Source organism: Canis lupus, chromosome 2 (assembly GCF_003254725.2).
Source record: "Canis lupus dingo isolate Sandy chromosome 2, ASM325472v2, whole genome shotgun sequence".
Classification (NCBI taxonomy): Eukaryota; Metazoa; Chordata; class Mammalia; order Carnivora; family Canidae; genus Canis; species Canis lupus.
In genome coordinates, this window is record NC_064244.1 from 1,860,995 (window position 1) to 1,879,418 (window position 18,424).

Here is an 18,424-nt window from a genome sequence, read left to right on the forward strand (position 1 = left end):
CTCCTTGTAACCACTGATAAAACACAGGCCCAGTGACAAACTTGGTTGGCAAACACACAATGTGTCTTGGCTACTGCCCCTGTCAGGTGAGTTTGGAAGTTTCCTCTTAGACTACTACAGCTGGGCATAAGTAATGTAGGTACCTCTTTAGGTACTTGTCCTATGTCCAGAGGAGTCACTGCCAGTTCCGAGAGTCTCAAATTTACATAGTATTACTGCTATTAACACACACATAATTTCTAGTGTACAAGGAACTTATAGAATGAAACTCAATACAACCATATGCTGCCTTATATTCTTTCCCCCTTTATTCTAAATTGTCATCATCAAAAATATGAATTAAGCACCGGATTAGCAATTATTCAAATAAGGGACAACATATCTCCATAAAAATATTTATATAATTTCAGCAGTGAAGGTTTTGCCTTAAGTACCAATACCTATTCTGTTTCATCTCCTTTTTTTAAACTTTAAATTTGTTAAGGTACTTCAGAGTCCATTGTGGGGTGAGAGGATGAAGGAACAATGGTTGTTGATGGATTTTTAGTTTAATGTTCTATTGATAGAAACCAAGCTTCTCAGAACCAGCTCAACAGAAGTAACAAATAAGCTTTGCAGAAACAGAGGTGATGTTTCCCCCTTTGATCCCCATATAGGTATAAGGTCCTTTGATTTAGATAAGCCTTCAATTATAAGCAAATCCTTGAGTGGCAACTATGATATCAGTAAAATCATAACACTTTTAAAAAATGTATCTTTAATCCCCTAATAGGCTTAATAATGATGGATCCTTTCATTTCTGGAGTATAGCCTTATAGCCTTCATTCCTAAGTACCTGATTCTGTGAAATGTACTCAAACAAAGATGTAATAGTTTTTAAATTATTATTTAAATTCAAGTTAACATATTAGTTGCAGGAGTAATATTTAGTAATTCATCATTTACTTATAAACCCAGTGCTCATCCCAACAAGTGCCTTCCTTAATGCCCATCACCCATCTAGCCCATTCCCCCACTCCCTTCCCCTCCAGCAACTCTGTTGTTCTCTAGATTAGGAGTCTTTTATTATTTGCTCCCTGTTTTTATCTTATTTTTCCTTCCCTTCGCCTATATTCATCTGTTTTGTTTCTTAAATTCCACATATGAGTAAAATCCTATGGTATTTGTCTTTCTCTGACTTATTTCACTTAGCATAATACCCTCTAGTTCCATATACATTTTTGTAAATGGCAAGATTTCATTCTTTTTGATGGCTGAGTAATATTCCATTGTGTGTATGTGTGTATGTATGTGTGTATACATACATATATATACCACCTCTTCTTTTTTTTTTTATACCACCATCCATTCACCAGTTGATAGATATTTGGGCTCTTTCCATAATTTGGCTATTGTTGATAACGCTGCTGTAAACATTGGTGTGCATGTGCCCCTTCAAGTCAGCATTTTCGTATCCTTTGGATAAGTCCCATGTGGTGCAATTGCTGGGTCGTAGGGTAGCTCTATTTTCAACTTCTTGAGGAACCTCCACACTGTTTTCCAGAGTGGCTGTACCAGTTTGCATTCCCACCAACAGTGTAAGAGGGTTCCCCTTTCTCTGCATCCTCACCAACACATCTGTTGTTTCTTGAATTGTGAGGTGATATTTCATCATGGTTTTTATTTATATTTCCCTGAGGATGAGTGATTTTGAGCATCTTTTCATGTGTCTCTTAGCCATCTGTATGTCTTCTTTCAAAAAATGTCTATTCGTGTCTTCTGCCATTTTTAAATTGCATTATTTGATTCTTGGGTGTTGCTTTATAAGTTCTTTTTTTATTTATTTTTATTTTTTATTTATTCAGAGGCAGAGAGAGAGAGAGGCAGGCAGGGAGGCAGAGACACAGGCAGAGGTAGAAGCAGGCTCCCTGCAGGGAGCCCAATGTGGGACTCGATTCCAGGTCTCCAGGATCACACCCCAGGCTGCAGGCGGCGCTAAACCGCTGCGCCACCGGGGCTGCCCTATAAGTTCTTTATATATTTTGAATACTAACCCTTTATCAGATGTGTCATTCGCAAATATCTCCTCCTATTCTGTAGGTTGTCTTTTAGTTTTGTTGATTGTTTCCTTCCCTCTGCAGAAGTTTTTAGCTTGATGAAATTGCAATAGTTCCTTTTTGCTTGTTTCCCTTGCCTCCAGAGACATGTCTAGTAAGAAGTGGCTGCAGCCGAGGTCAAAGAGGTTGCTGCCTGTGTTCTCCTCTAGGATTTTGATGGTTGCCTGTCTTACATTTAGGTGTTTCATCCATTTGGAATTTTTTTGTGTGTGTATGGTGTAGGAAAGTGGTCCAGTTTCATTCTTCTGCATGTCACTGTCCAGTTTTTCCAACACCATTTGTTGAAGAGACTATTTTTTTAAAGATTTTATTTATTCATGAGAGACCTACATAGGCAGAGGGAGAAGCAGGCTCCCCACAAGGAGCCGATGTGGGACTTGATCCCAAGACCCCAAGATCACGCCCTGACTTTCAGGTCAGGTCAACCACTGAGCCTGTGTCCCAAGACTGTCTATTTTTCATTGGATATTCTTTCCTGCTTTGTCAAAGGTTAGTTGACCATAGAGTTGAGGGCCCATTTCTGGGTTTTCTATTCTATTCCCTTGTCTATTTCTGTGCCAGTACCACATTGCCTTGATGATCAGTTTTGTAATAGAGCTTAAAGTCCAGAATTGTGATGCCTCCAGTTTGCTTTTCTTTGTCAACATTACTTTGGCTATTCAGGGTCTTTTGTGGTTCCATACAAATTTTAGAATTGCTGTTCTAGCTCTGTGAAAAATGCTGGTGTTATTTTGATAGAGATTGCACTGAATGTGTAGATTGCTTTGGGCAGTATAGACATTTTAACAACGTTTGATCTTCCATGAGCGTGGAATGTTTTTCCATTTCTTTGTGTCCTCTTCAATTTCTTTCATAAGGGTTCTATAGTTTTCAGAGTACAGGTCTTTTACCACTTTGGTTAGGTTTATTCCTAGGTATCTTACAGTTTTTGGTGCAGTTGAAATGGGATGGACCTCTTAATTTCTCTTTCTACTCCTTCATTATTAGTGTATAGAAATGCAGCAAATTTCTGTACATTGATTTTATATCCTGCAACTTTGCTGAATTCGTGTATCAGTTCTAGTAGTTTTTTGGTGGAGTCCTTCAGGTTTTCTACATAGAGGATCATGTTTGTGAATAGTGAAAGTTTGACTTCTTCATTGCCCAATTGGCTGCCTTTTCTTTCTTTTTGTTGTCTGCTGAGGCTAGGATTTCCAGTACCATGTTGAACAACAGTGGTGAGCGTGGACATCTGTGCCCTGTTCCTGACTTTAGGGGAAAGCTCCGTTTGTCCCCATTGAGAATGATGTTACCTGGGGGTCAAAGATGTAATAGTTGACTTTTTTTCTCAGTGTGTCTTATAAACCTACATGCTTTCTAAAGAAATATAAAAGTCAAAAACTTCAAGAATAGAATTCTTTTATAGTTATGAAATTTCAAGACATTTCAAGTTACAAAACATACTTAACCATTTTTGTATCACAGCAACCCAATAAAACCAGATTAGTTGACTATAAATGGACACAATTTTATTGGAGTGCAGAAATGTTCCAAATCGGATAATGGTGATGATTGCACAACCTGATTAATTATTATTTTTTAAAGATTTTATTTATTTATTCATAGAGACACAGAGAGGCAGAGACACAGGCAGAGGGAGAAGCAGGCTCCACACAGAGACCGCGACGTGGGACTCGATTCCGGGTCCCCGGGATCACGCCCTGGACTGAAGGCGGCGCTACACCGCTGAGCCACCCGGGCTGCCCAAATTCACGTATTTTAAGTATACAGTTCAATGATTTTTAGCTAATTAACCAGGTTGTGGGCAGCCCGGGTGGCTCAGCTGTTCAGCGCCGCCTTCAGCCCAGGACCTGATCCTGGAGACCCGGATCGAGTCCCCACATCGGGCTCCCTGCATGGAGCCTGCTTCGCCCTCTGCCTGTGTCTCTGCCTCTCTCTGTTTCTCATGAATAAATAAATAAAAAATCTAAAAAAAAAAAAAAAAAAAAAAAAAAGTGAGTTTTATGGCATGTAAATTACACCTCGGTAAAGTTACACACAAGTTAGTTGCAATGCTTCCTATGGCCACAGAATGTCAGCAAAGTCAGCAATGAATGGTTTTTCCATAAACTTAATTTTCCAAGGAGGATGCCAGCAACTGCCAGATGTAGCTGTCTTTCACTACAGAAATACCTTTGTTCTGGCTCTCAGGTGCCTGAAGTTATGAAACACCAGAGTTAGCCTTCAAGAATAAGGAAACATTTTCAAATATTGATTTAAGCAGATCTACAATGATTGAAGTTATCCAATCATTTTATCCATGGTATAGACAATAAATAACACTAATCTCACACCACCATGGTTTTTAATAAGCAACTAGAAATTCTTTCTTACTGAAAATATTAAAATCATTTAAAACTAGTTTTGGATTACTTATACATTCTAGTAAAAGTATTATATAAACTTTTATCTTTATGACTATTTTATTTTACATTTTTAAAACTACATTTTAAAGTACGATCTTTAAAAATTTGTTTTTAAAATATTTTGTTTACTTATTTTGAAGGAGAGATATAGAGCATGAGTGGGGGAGCAGGGGCAGACGAGAGGGAAAGTAGACTGCCTGCTGAGCAGGGAGCCCAGCTAGGACTCGATCCCAAGACCCCGGGATCATGACCTGAGCTGAAGGCAGACACTCAGCTGTCTGAGCCACCCAGGAGCCCCTGATTTTAAAATTTTTGATCTATGGAGCACCTGGGTGGCTCAGTAGACTGAAATGTCAGACTCTTGATTTTGGCTTAGGTTATGATCTCAGGGTGGTGAGATGGAACCCTACCCTCGTTGAGCTCCATGCTCAGGAGGGTCTGCTTGAGATTTTTTCTCTCTCCCTTTGCCCCACACCCCAGTTGCCTGAGCTCTCTCCCTCCCTGTCTCAAATAAATAGAAAAAAATTTTGATCTAAGTCCCTGAAAGTTAGACAAATTAACCAGTGAACTTTTCAAGTAACTGGGTAACATGAAAATATCTTTTGAAAGGAATATAGTCTCTCTCATTTCCTCTTTTGTTCTTTTGGAAACATAAAATGCATTGGATTATAGGAAGGCAAACCTTGTAATACACAATGAAAACCACAACCATGTCTGCACTGGTGATGCTTCCTCTTATGCAGTACAGCCCTGTTATGATTAAGAAGGGTGGAGGGAACTTGTGAGCCAGAAATTTCCTCTCAGTCATATTTGGAGCATATTTACAAGTAAAATAACATTTGTCCAAATAAAGTTTTCATGTGTCAAAATTTTAACGCAAATTAGGTTAGGTTTCCCAAATCAAATGGGTGACCTGTCTTCATTATGAGATCAATTTTTCAGTCTAAGGGATTTTTGCTTTTGAATTCTGGTTAATATTTAAAGCAATCCAAATGACAATTTTTTGGATTAATGATTTGAGAACCAGGAATCCAGTAACTGCTCACAGGGATAAGAAAAAAATAGAGCCTGAGGAAATGTTACTTACATTAACTTTTCTCAGAAATTTGAAGATCTGTTTTCTTCACAGCATCACCAAATGTCAAGGTCTAAGTAGAGGAAACTGAGGTTACGTGATGTGGCCAAAGTGATTAAGGAAGTGAATGGAAGAGTTGGGTCTAGAAACAGATTTTGTGGCTAGAAGCCCTAGGCCCTTGATTAAAACCCACATCCATTATTCATTCTGCACTTTATATTATCTGTAACATCGAGGGTTTTCTGTTGTTTTGTTGTTTCTGTAGTTCTTTTTAATCAGGATGGATTTGAAAAAACAAACAAACAAACAAACAGATAATGACTGCTTGATTCAAGCGCTATAAAATAAGTCATGAGACAATGATGTTTGGGATGATAAATGCTTTGGGAGAAATATTCAAGTAATTAGTACTGGTGAAAATGCGTTAGGACTGAAAACGACACACGGACTCCTACTGTGCTTTGGTGAATGATGCCTACAACAGCCCAGCCATGGAGGGGTCTCCTAGCTGCTCTGCAAAGCTCCATGGCAACCAGTCTTCTTTACTCTCTGCCATTACACTAGGAGCTCCGGTTACAAGCACTGCTCTGCAAGAGACCCCCACCCCCACCCCCTGCCCCAGACTGCATGATCCTATAAGTATTTCTGGAGCAGGAGCAACTAGGCATTCAATGACGTAAGTCATGTCTCTTGACTAGAAAGATTAATGGGTCAGGCATGTTATGTACCCTTGATAAAAGAGATTTGTGGTCTACCCTTCAGGATCTAAGCGCCAACAAAATCCAGCTGGGTAGTATCAATTCAGACATCTGAATAAAAGGATAAATGAAACCATGCAAATAATACAGATCTATACATGCCTGAAAAAACAAAATTACACTGCCTAAAAGCTGAGACATTTGTGGCATCAGAGGTATTTTTATTTTAAATAAAATACTGGTTAGGTAATAAAATACTGACTGGTTAGGTAAGTTAAAGGATATTAAGAATTCTGGCTGACGAAAGTAGCATGTATGCATGTGTATTTTTAAAAACTTCTTGTGTGTGTATTGATCTTAAAACAAATTCATATTGAAATGGATTAATGTTCTAAAATTTGGAATGTCTAACATTCTGTTACTATTCATAATTTCATGTATTACAGCAAAAGTCTCTGAATTTAAGTCATTCAAAGGCATATTGTTAATGTCACTAACCTAACCTCTCAGCAATTGCCAAATATCATCAGTGTCTTAATCTCCAACTACTTTTTTTTTTATCTTTCAACCTCAGATAACAAATGCTGATCTTGGCATCTACTAAGCAACAGGATATACTATATATATTTTTTAACTTGAAAATGTCGTTGCTCTCCCACAGTGAATGAAAGATGGATTTTCCTCAGTATTGTCAATAACTTCTAGTGATATGATCATGCCTCTCTGATCCTTCTGAGCCCCACAGCCTGATAACAGGTTTAAGATAAGAATTAAAATGCTATCTATGGCCACAACTCAATGACACTGCAGCTAGCTGGGAGGGGTCGGGGATGGAGGGGAGAGGGCAAGACTCTTTGACCTTGGTCTCATTTTCCATTGTTCTAATCCCCTAATATAACTAGTTAGAAGCAATTAAAGCAAAATAAGCAATTTTACTGCAAACTGATCCTTTTAAAAATCACTTACTTACTGAAAATATGACCTGAAGCAATTTATAAAATTCCTGTATCAAATAGCTCATTCTTTTTGCAAGTAACTGTGTACTTGTATAATCAGGGGCAAATTACAGTGGGTAAATTATAGTGAATCCTTGAATAACCCAAGGGTTGGGGTACAGACAACCCCCTCCCCAGTTGAAAATCCATATATAACCCTCTTCAGTCTCCCAAAACTTTAATAGCCTGTTGACCAGAAGCCTTAATGTCAATTAATATGTATTTTATATATTATATACTGTATTCTTAAACTAAGCTGAGAAAAAGTTAAAATCATGAGAAAAAAATTTAAAAAATCATGAGAGAATACATTTACAGTACCATACTGTAAAAAATCTGTCTATAAGTGGGCCCATGCAGTTCAAACCTATGTTGTTCAAGGGTCAACTATATACTTTCAAGATTTTTTTTTTTTTTAATTTTTATTTATTTATGATAGTCACACACAGAGAGAGAGAGGCAGAGACACAAGCAGAAGGAGAGGCAGAGACACAGGCAGAGGGAGAAGCAGGCTCCATGCACCGGGAGCCTGACGTGGGATTCGATCCCGGGTCTCCAGGATCGCGCCCTGGGCCAAAGGCAGGCGCTAAACTGCTGCGCCACCCAGGGATCCCCTCAAGATTTCTTTTACCTTGAAGATTTACTTCAATGTGTACAAGCATAACTTTGATTTTGCCAACAGTTAGTCCTTAAACCAGTCATTTCCTCCTGATTAGCATCAGAGATTTTAGAAACCAGAGAGAAACTAATACATGCTTCTGCTCATCAGAAGAGGACAGGTTTGGCTATTCCTAGATCTAATTACTTGGAGCCATAGAATGGTCTTTCAGCAGGCCACACCACCTGCTTGACCAACATGCACTTCTCTCGTCCCTTCCCCTTTGGTTGAGGTTAGGTCAGAGACAGAGGCATTGTGCCCCTTGCCAGGTTCTGCTCTTGGTCCTGAGCTCTACCAGCCATGTGATCTTGGGCAAGCTACTTGACCTTGTCTCCAAGCCTGTTTCTTCATCGGCCAACTGGGAATGATAATAAAAGCACCAACACTTGTTGGGTTATGAGAATTAAATGTGATAAGCTATATACAGCACATTGTTTGCTGCCTGGCATAGACTAAGCACGCAGTAAATGGCGGCAATTAGTTTTGATGACAACTGCATGGTTACAGCATCCATAGACCTCAGCAAGCAACTGGAGAAAGTCCATGAAGTCTCCTTCCAGACTTATACTTACTAATGCAACTTCACTTGTTGACTTGAAGGATATATGCTGATTCCCTATAACTCTTTCCAGAAAGTCCAGATCACACAACTCTGAAAATGGGACAATAATGTAAAGAAACCAGTGGCATGATCAGTGAATTAAAGGTATCTCTTTCACAAAACGAAACTGGTAGCAGTGGCTGCCTTCCCAGGATGTGGCTTTGAGTCAGGGACAGAAAACTGACTTTTCACTATATGTCTTTGTATCTTTTGAATTTTGAACATCAAGTATGTGTTACCTATATCAAAAAAATTTTTTTCTTTTAAAAAAATATTTCTAACATGCTAATTTTTGAAAAGTAAAAAGACAGTTTGTAACATAAAAAAAGTTTATACCTCCCCCTCATGAGAGCTGGGGAACTGGAAGTCCAGCCTCACGTGCTGGTTGGAATGTCTGAGTGCCCATGGCTCTGTCATGCCCTCGCACGAAGGGTACATGCAGAAGCCCTGGGAGCTGAGAGAGAAAGGTTTAGGATTATTCAGGTTTTGACTGGCTTCTGCACAAAAGAACCAAAGGAATTACTACTGTAGATTTAGAGCAGGGGTTTCTGACTCTCTGATTCTACTGTCCAAGTAAGGCAAAGACAGGAATTGAGAGAGACCAAATAAAGTGTTTTGTGTATGTGTGTAGTCCAAATAACCCATGCTAGCTCAGCTTTTTTCATGCTGTTTTCCCAAATGTTTTTCTATTCTTTTTTTTTTAAGGATTTTATTTATTTATTTATAAGACACAGAGAGAGAAGCAGAGACATGGTCAGAGGGAGCCTGACGCAGGACTCAATCCCAGGACCCCAGGATCACGACTTGAGTCAAAGGCAGACACTCAACTGCTGAGCCACCCCGGTGCCCCCAAAATATTTTTCTAATAAAGAAATTTGAAAGAACTTAGCATCCTTTTGAAAATTAAGACTGGCTTCGGGCAGCCTACGTGGCTCAGCGGTTTAGCGCCACCTTCAGCCCAGGGTGTGGTCCTGGAGACCCGGGATCAAGTCCCACGTCGGGCTCCCTGCGCGGAGCCTGCTTCTCCCTCTGCCTTTCTCTCTCTCTCTCTCTCTCTCTGTGTGTGTCTCATGAACAAATAAATAAAATTTTTTTAAAAAAAGGAAATTAAGACTGGCTTCGAAATAATGAGGGCATTTTATTTGAGCAAGTACAATTTAGTATAACAAAGATATAACAAAGTTAATTTTCTCCTTTTACTTATCACTTCCCATCCCTGATGGAATTATGTGTGAGTCTGTAAAGAAGATGGTCCTGAAAAGAAATTTTTTAAAAAAGATTTTATTTATTCATGAGAGACAGAGAGAAAGAGAAAGAGGCAGAGACATAGGCAGAGGGAGAAGCAGGCTCCCCACAAGGAGCCCAATGCCGGGACTCAATCCCAGGACCCTGGGATCATGCCCTGAGCTGAAGGCAGACACTCAGCCACTAAGCCACCAAGGCATCCCAGAAATATCTTGTTTAAAAAAAAAGATTTTATTTATCCACCTGAAAGAGAGAGAGAGACCGCACACAAGCTGGGGGAGGGGCAGAGAGAGAGAGAGAGAGAGAGAGGGAGAAGCAGACTCCCCTGCTGAGCAGTGAGTCAGACTCGAGGCTCCATCCCTGGACCCTGGGATCATGACCTGAGCCAAAGGCAGATGCTTAACCAACTGAGCCATTAAGGCACCCCCCTGAAAAGAAATCGTAAATCTCATTATAAGTAAGCTACCACATAGTACTGCATGGCAAAATGGATCTTTAAAGATAAACAATACTGTGTTAAAAATACTTTGCCCTGGGATCCCTGGGTGGCGCAGCGGTTTGGCGCCTGCCTTTGGCCCAGGGCGCGATCCTGGAGACCCGGGATCGAATCCCACGTTGGGCTCCCGGGGCATGGAGCCTGCTTCTCCCTCTGCCTGTGTGTCTCTGCCTCTCTCTCTCTCTCTCTCTATCATAAATAAATAAAAATTAAAAAAAAAAACTTTGCCCTAAAAATACATTGTAATTCTAAAATGTATAAATATGAAATGTAGCTATGGTAAGATGGACATATATAGAAATAAGCTATACACAAAGCATAAATATTGAAATATACCATGCTCGAGTAGTTCAGAATCAGGCCTGTGCCTTTAGGATGACCCTAGAAAAGATGAGCCACATCTAAGTTCCTGAAGACCTTGGGACACACGATAGAAGAAAGTCAGTGCATCATGGCTAGCCAACTGGCAGCAGCTTTTCTTGTCCCATACAGGTCCAAACTACTTATTATTATTGGTTCCAGACTAAAACAACAGTGTGTTGGTTTCACGAGTCTTTTTTTTTTTTTCTACAGTGTACTTTAGGCACTCAGCAAACTGTCCACTGTAGTGGACATTAAGAATCTCTGGAGAAAAAAAAAAAAAAGAATCTCTGGAGAAAACTGAGAAGTGTGGCTGCTGATGAGAAAGGTCCTGTTTTGGGCAAGCCTGGCTCTCAAACACATTTAAATACATGGCAGAAGTTCATTTCCTTTATTCTCCCATTCCAAATGTTTTAACAGCGTGAACTACCTAGTTAGATCTGACAAGGTGGCATAATCCCACGATTCAGGATCAGTAATTTCTACATCCCAAAGTCCAGATTCTGAAAATTTTAGGAGAAAAGAAAAGCCGCGAATGCAATGACAGCTCGTCGTCCTGCAGGACACCTGCAGATCCAGTGGTGCAGTGCCCGGGAGGGGGGGGCGGGGCTGCGGGCTGGCAGCGGGGTGCAGGCAGCCTCTAAGGCTGAAGGGACAGCTAGCAAACCGTGCTATCTTTAGTAGCTAGTTTTGGTGTCAGGGACAAATTAGAGGAGCGAGAATGAAAAGCTCCCACACCCCTGGGAGAGCTCAAGCCCCCATCCCACCAGCTCCCCGAGTTGCGGGTCGGCGCCCTCCCTGCACACACCATCAGCGCCCACACGCCAGCCTCCCACACCGCACACTGATGCCTGATGGTGCACAGGAGCCCGAGACCCTCCCCGCCCGGGGCAGGGGAGGGGCGGGGGGAGGGGAATCTTCGCGAGCAATCCAGAGCTGCAGTTCCTCTCTCCTGGCGGTGATCATGTAGCTGCTGCCGGGCCTGCGTGCAGGCCTTCCCCGCAGCCGGCTGCTCCCGCCTGGGGCCCGCACCGCTGCGCCGTCGGGGCTGGGGCACCCGCCTAGGCCGAATCTGGTCCTGATGCCCTCGTTCCGTGGCTGAATGAAGCAACCCTGGTTTTTCCTACCTCCCAGCTTCTGGTTTTGTGAGGGAATGAAACCTCCTTACTGTTTAAACCACTGGGGAGTGGGGAGACCTCTGCTTTTTGAAGCCCCAAGTCGTCGGATGCAGCCCCCTTCCTCTGAAATCACGCACACACACTAACGTGGCACACCCACTCACTCTCCAGACTAAAGGCTCGAGTCAGTCCTAACATTCTCCTAAATTCATCTCCTAAATTCAAGCTCCTCGAGCAGAGAGCAGTCTGTCTCCTCCCGGTGGGAATACCCTCCTCCCCAGTACTGGGTCACTTTGGGGCCCTGTTCTAGATCTGCCCCCTCCAACAACAGTATCTTATTTCATCCCTGCCTACATCTGTCCCTGGCTCTAACATATGGCATCTCCTGTCTCTGCCACACATCTTGTCCACTCATCCTTGTGTCCCCCCTCTCCGCGTCTACCACGCCGAGAACACGCCTGATTTACACTGAGCAGAAAGCATTGTCTTCCTTCACCTGAAACATGGGATTTTCCTTTTTTTCTTGTCCTCTTTCTTCATCTTACTTCTCTGTAGGAGAAAAGGCAATAATTGAGATAAAAGAAATTCAGAGCCCAGACTCTGAAGGAAGGTAAGTCTTTCTGAAGGAAGCCCAAAATGGCCTGGCCTGCCTTCTGGGGGTTACAGTTTAGGGAAAGAATGACGACGGGGAGGCACTGCAGTGAGGCAGCACACTGGTGACCTCCTTAACGCACTGACTGGCTTCTACGGACCAAAGCAGGAGCTGGGGCGCACCCTTAACAAATCAGAAGTTAGAGGACCCGGCGGGGTGCAGCACACAGCAGGCATTTAACAAATGTCTCTGGAGTGAATGAGGATGACAGGAGCATCTTATGATTAGGGCTTTGGGCTTATACTTTTAGAGCTTTTTATTATGCAAACAGAACAAAAAGTAAATGCCAGTAAGAACATTGCTGGCTCAATGTAATGGACTTCATCTGAATGTGCTGACATAAAAATCTTTGATCTCATGTAGACTTCAAGCTGTCTTCAAACGGAAAATAAAATCTTGGGTTGTTACTTTAAAACTCCTACGGCAGCCATTAGCTGAAACGCAAAATAGGGGGCCATCTGCAGAAAGGCCTACTCCAGCATCACATGACCTGAATCTCTGGTAGCTGCTCTTCTATGTAACAGCTCTGGGGCCATCCCTCTGATGGGATGGTGGAAGGAGCATTCACAGAGAGCATAACCCAGTGTAGAAATTGGCTCATATACCCTTGAAGGTATGCGATTACAATTTTAACTTTTTTTTTTTTAAACAATTTTAACTTTTAACACATTCCAGATATTAAAAATTTCTTGTAACTTTCATTAGGTTCATTCATTCAGACCAACACTAAGAACTTCTGTAAGATCTTTTATATTACACAATACAGTAAAAACCGTAGTAAATGTTCAGATAGTTAAATGAGCACCAAACACTATAAAGTGTAACCAGCATGGTTCTATTAAAAACTCTCTTCAACTATGGCATTCAAGGACAGCAATACAATATTTTTTTTTTACAAAGCAACTAATATAAAAATCTGCAAATGCCATAAATTCATTTATAGGCTCTTATTTTCATATAGGCATGTCACTAGATTCTTTCAATTCTTTCTTTCAATTCTTTCCCGAGGTATTTTTTTGTGGTTTGCTTTTATTGTACTGCTGGGTGCATTATCTTTGATCATCCTTTCCTAAAATGATTTTTAAAGACCCGCAAAAAATTTTATTGCATAGGACACTATTCATGACACAGAGGTTGGGTACTGCAAATATGTGGCACTGGAACAAGTCTTACAAATATTGCATTTTAAGAATTTGTTACATACTTTTTTTTTTTTTTTTTTTTACAGCTTGTCTCTTTTAAAAAAATCGAAGTTATAGCTAAGAGTTAACTACAGTGAGGCATTTTAGGAATGTCAGAGGTTAGAGAATACGGTGAATGATACAAAGGAAAAAAGCCATAATTCTTGCTGGCTATAATATTGTATTGCCTTCAGAAGCAACTGTACATGTTGTAATCAGTTCATAGTTAAATATTTCTACTAATCTGTTTTAGGAGAGCAAATGTCTTTCAAAGTTTCGAGTTCCTCTATGAGCTTCTTGTTCTGAACTTCCAGCACTGCAACTCGACTCTCCAGACATTTTACATATTCTTTCTTTCGACGTCGACATTCTTTAGCAGCTTCCCTGAAAAAAAGTAGAAGCAAGAGGGCAAACAAAACATTTTTTTTGCGTGCTATTGACAAGCAGACTGAAGTAAGCTTGGTAAATCTGATCATGGCTGCATTCCAAATCTTGGAACAGCATACCCAATTCAATGTCAAACACTAAGCCACACTGGATTCTCAAGGGTCACAAGTGTCCCTTCCACAAGTCCACATGGCAATTAGTAGAATTGCTGCATCTCCTGCCTTGATTAGAGTTCACAGTAAACAAGGTCCAAGTCAAAGACAGTTACTCTGCTTTATGGCAATAAAGATCTTTGAGGGCTTTGAGTTCCTCAATGAGAGTCTTGTTTTGGTTTTCAAGCACAGCCACACGATTTTCAAGACATTTGACATATTCTTTCTTCTTCCTGCGACACTCCCGGGCAGCTTCCCTGGAACCAATACAAGGCAAATGACTATAGGAACACCCTCTCAGCACAGCCCAGACTGGCTCAAATGAACTTCTGCCCCCCAAACTCAACAGCCAATCAATGCCAGGGAAGGTTTGTACAAAGCCACACAACAAACGTAAGCAAGCACATGCCTTTTGTAAAATTAGTTTAGAACAACAGGAAAGACTTGAGAGCATGATCAATGTGTCCATCCTTCGTTGTAAATGGGTGTTTTCTTAGGGCACACATTCCATGGTAACAGTGACCAGAATGGTTTTTAGTCACCTAAAACAATAGGACCACATCCCCAAGTGGAATTTCTACAAAAACATTTACAGATCCTTTCAATTCTCTTACTTATCTTTGTCCACAAAAGGCCACATATTCCATCACAATGAGTTAACTTTATTTGGTCAAAAATGTTAGAAAAATCAATCCTCAGAAACTTGAAATGTCCATATTGGAGATTTTGTTTCTTCAAGACTGAATCTCAGTAAAACAAATAAACTCAACTACAACTGCAAGGAGCAGCTTATTGGCTAGAAAACAACCTGGATAAAGACAACAGTCAGCAAGTCACACACACATTTTCAAAAACCAAAATGAAATGGACTCTGATTCTGAAAATTAAGGAAAGGAAGAAGGGAGGGTACAGAACACAACACCCGATATTATTTGGATAATTTAAACACATGAAGTGAGAACACCACAATTAAAACTTTGGCAAGGAAGCTACTACATAACTCAACAGTATATTTCAAGACTTTTCCAATCACGTGCATTTACTACCCACTATATGGATCTTTAAAGCACTGTAGATGTGCCCAGAGGAAGGAACAGAGTGGCTGAAGCAACAAACACAAATACACAGATGAGATGAGTCAGTCATTTTACGCATAACCCCACCAAAAAATGATAAATACAGCCAACATTTTTCTCTTTCTCCTTTTTTTTTCAGGATGGGAGGGGGAGCAACTACATCATTTAACTCCTCTATAGAATATACCCTCTGATAACAGTGTTCTTTTGGAGGAGTCAGTTGAAAATAACTGCCTTTGGGGTATGCTTCATATCAAAAAAGCCTACATTGAAAGAGATAAACATATATTAACAAGAGTCATGTTGGACGTCTAAATGCCAGTAACTATAATGCCAGCTTGCACTGCTGCAATTATGAACCAAGAGTGATGTGCACAACAGACTTGGCCAATTCTGTTTTATTTTTAGGATAGTTGACTAACAACTGGTTATCTGTTTTTTTTCTACATGGGACCAAGTGTCAGCAGAAAAAAAGACCTAGAAATCCCAGTGAACTGCAGGAAAAGATCAACCCCTACTTCCTAGCCAAGAACAATGCACTCGCCCTGTGAACTCACAAAGTTCTCAGACTTCTCAACTAGTTAACAAAAAAATTAAAAGATGTAAAAAGTGAACAGAATCTGATAAATACAGGTTGATTTAATCTAAATTATGCATAGGGAAATGTTGAGAATAAATCCAAGCACGCTCATAAATTTGCCAATCTTCTACAAAGGAACTAAAATACATTTAGTTATTAGCTAAAATACCTAGGTTTTCATGATTGAATACCAAGGTTTTCAAGATTGAATCTTACTAAATTCTAGATCTGGAAGAAAGATAATAATTTTACAAAACAAGTTACTATCAAATGAAATTTTACATATCTGATAGCAGTGCTGTGGGATATTTATCTTTTTATTTTCTATACCAAGGTGTACTATTTATTGTAAATATCATAACTCACATCCCATGTGGGAATGGGCACGTTACCAAAGTTCCAAGCCAAAACTTTAAATGATCACACCAGTAGATGGTACATTCTTAAGTACTTCCCAGCTATGGAAAACACCTGTTTCTTCTATTAATAGCTCAGTTTTCAGGCCTTGCATGTGTCTGGATATATCCTCAGCATGGAGAGGAAACACACGATAGAGAGGAAATGTTGACAAGGCTATAAAGAAACTATAAAGAAATATAAACTGTTGCTGGACTGGGAGAAATATCTATCAGATCTATCATAAATGCCAGCCAGAGAATAAAAAGGGAATGTATGAGAGGTCTTTTGTGTTAATAAGTATAACCTATATACTTTCCATGAAATTCAATCTGAAGCTTACTCTGGGGTCTATTTGAGTGACTCTGATGTAGCACAGTGGGCAGGCTCTGGAAGAAAGACCACCTGATTGTACATCCAGGTTCTGTCCAGTGTGGGCTGCGTGATCTTAACCAACTTATTATTTAACCTCTTGGAACTTCAGTCCCTCATCTGGAAAGTAAGGAGAATATCCAGACCTCATCTCATGCGAATGTAATGGGAAGAGTTAAAGAAACAGTAGAAACAAAGCACTTAAAACCTGCATATGGTACTTGCTCAACTGAGCCACTTATTAGCTATTTATCATCTGCTCTTCCCTCATCTTGCTCTGAAATTGAGGTCGGGAAAGGTAAAATCCCTCAGAATCCCTTGCAACTAGGGATTCTATTAGCTATTTCTAGCCAAGGAAATGTGGGTTAAAAGATGCTTCGAGGGTCTTCCAAGAGAAGTTTCCAGAAGGGCTAGACTCAGCTGGGCTCAGTTTTGGCTCTGGCCCTCCTCCTTTCTTTCCGCCTAGAGATGTGGCAGCCATGTGGTAATCCTTAGAACAAATGTCACATGTTGAAGGTGACAGAGCAGGGAGGAGAGCCTGGATCCCTGATGACACTGCTGAGCCTTTGTTCTGGCTGCACATACCCTGGACCAGCCACATAAGATCAAAATAATGTCTACAAGGTGAAGGCTCTATTTCCCTGGATTATTTACAGCCCAAACGCAGATGTTATCCAATAGCTGTTATTAGTTAATTTTTTTAACCTAAAATTTCATGATTGTTTTCATCAGGGAAATTTTTTATGTATGTGCAGGTAGTTGTAGGGCATGTTTAGGGGAACCCATTGCCTAATATTTCATCTATTTCATTTTGTAAGTCTACTGACAATATTTTTTAATCTAAAAATAAAGGTAAAGAATAAAGACAAAAGGGAAATAAGAACACTACTTTCTAGGTCTTTCTTTTTTATTTTCTTTAGGAAAATAAGACATCAATGAACACTTTTACAGTTTGCATTATTGCCACACTTTATATTTCTAAACTGAACTTCATAACGTACATTCCGGGACCATAGAAGGAATTATTTTCAAAGTTTCCTGAAATCTCTGAAAAGGACAGTTTTTAAATTTCCATATTCCTCCATCAGATCTAAGTTAGAGATCTTTGATAGCAAGACTTTCATATAATAACGTATGATACTATGTGAGCTCCACCCATTCAGACCCTTCAGAATTTTTTTTTATTTATTTAAGATTTTATTTATTTATTTGAATGAGAGAGAGAATACAAGCTGGAGGAGGGGCAGAGAGTGAAGCAGACTCTCCACTGAGCAGGGAGCCCAACATGTGACTTGATCCCAGGACCCCGAGATTATGACTGAGCTGGAGGCAGTCGTCCAACCAACTGAGCCACTGAGGCACCAACCCCTTCAGGATTTCTGAGTAAAATGCTGACAATGAAAAAGATGAACCCAGCATGACTTAGTTAATGGAGAACCACCACCGATAGAGATGCGTATATCTCAATGATCCTATTTCTGGTCATCTGTTGCATTTTCCAGGGCACAAAACTCTATCTAGTGATCTGTGATAACTACAATGCTTGGGAACTGAAGCCAACTTAAAGAGTCCTATAATAATATATCAAACTGTGACAATTGAAGGACTATTAGTAAAGTGAATATAGCTGCTCCTGGTTCACATTCAATTACAAAGGACAATTATGATGTCAGCACTTATCTCTGAATTGTAGTAGCTCAGAGGCCACAATTTCTAGATTAAGTAGCCTGCTAATGCTAAACAAACCACCATCATGTGGTTCTGGTCAGAGATGAGCACATGATCCCATCTGAAATGTTTTGTTTTCGGGGATCCCTGGGTGGCTCAGCGGCTCAGCGTTTTAGCGCCTGCCTTTGGCCCAGGGCGCGATCCTGGGTTCCA

The 18,424-nt window shown here is 40.4% G+C and overlaps 1 protein-coding gene and 1 long non-coding RNA gene across 30 annotated transcripts in view; one reads left to right on the plus strand and one right to left on the minus strand.

Annotated features, from left to right (window-relative positions):
• The first annotated feature begins 569 nt into the window (after nucleotides 1-569).
• On the plus strand, nucleotides 570-10,936 carry LOC125753382 (uncharacterized). Its single transcript, XR_007405081.1, has 2 exons — nucleotides 570-626; nucleotides 10,843-10,936. It is a non-coding gene; the product is annotated as an uncharacterized LOC125753382 (long non-coding RNA).
• Nucleotides 10,937-13,213: 2,277 nt separating this feature from the next.
• Nucleotides 13,214-18,424, minus strand: part of CREM (cAMP responsive element modulator) — a 75,880-nt gene continuing 70,669 nt past the window's right edge. For 20 of the 29 annotated variants that reach the window (XM_049099525.1, XM_049099504.1, XM_025478437.3 and 17 more), the window contains one exon: nucleotides 13,214-13,964. In XM_049099525.1, the coding sequence (XP_048955482.1) occupies nucleotides 13,820-13,964 (145 nt within the window). In that variant the 3' untranslated portion in view covers nucleotides 13,214-13,819. Of the gene's footprint in view, nucleotides 14,377-18,424 lie in introns of all 29 variants that reach the window. The other 9 variants (XM_049099522.1, XM_049099506.1, XM_049099500.1 and 6 more) reach the window with 1 other exon arrangement.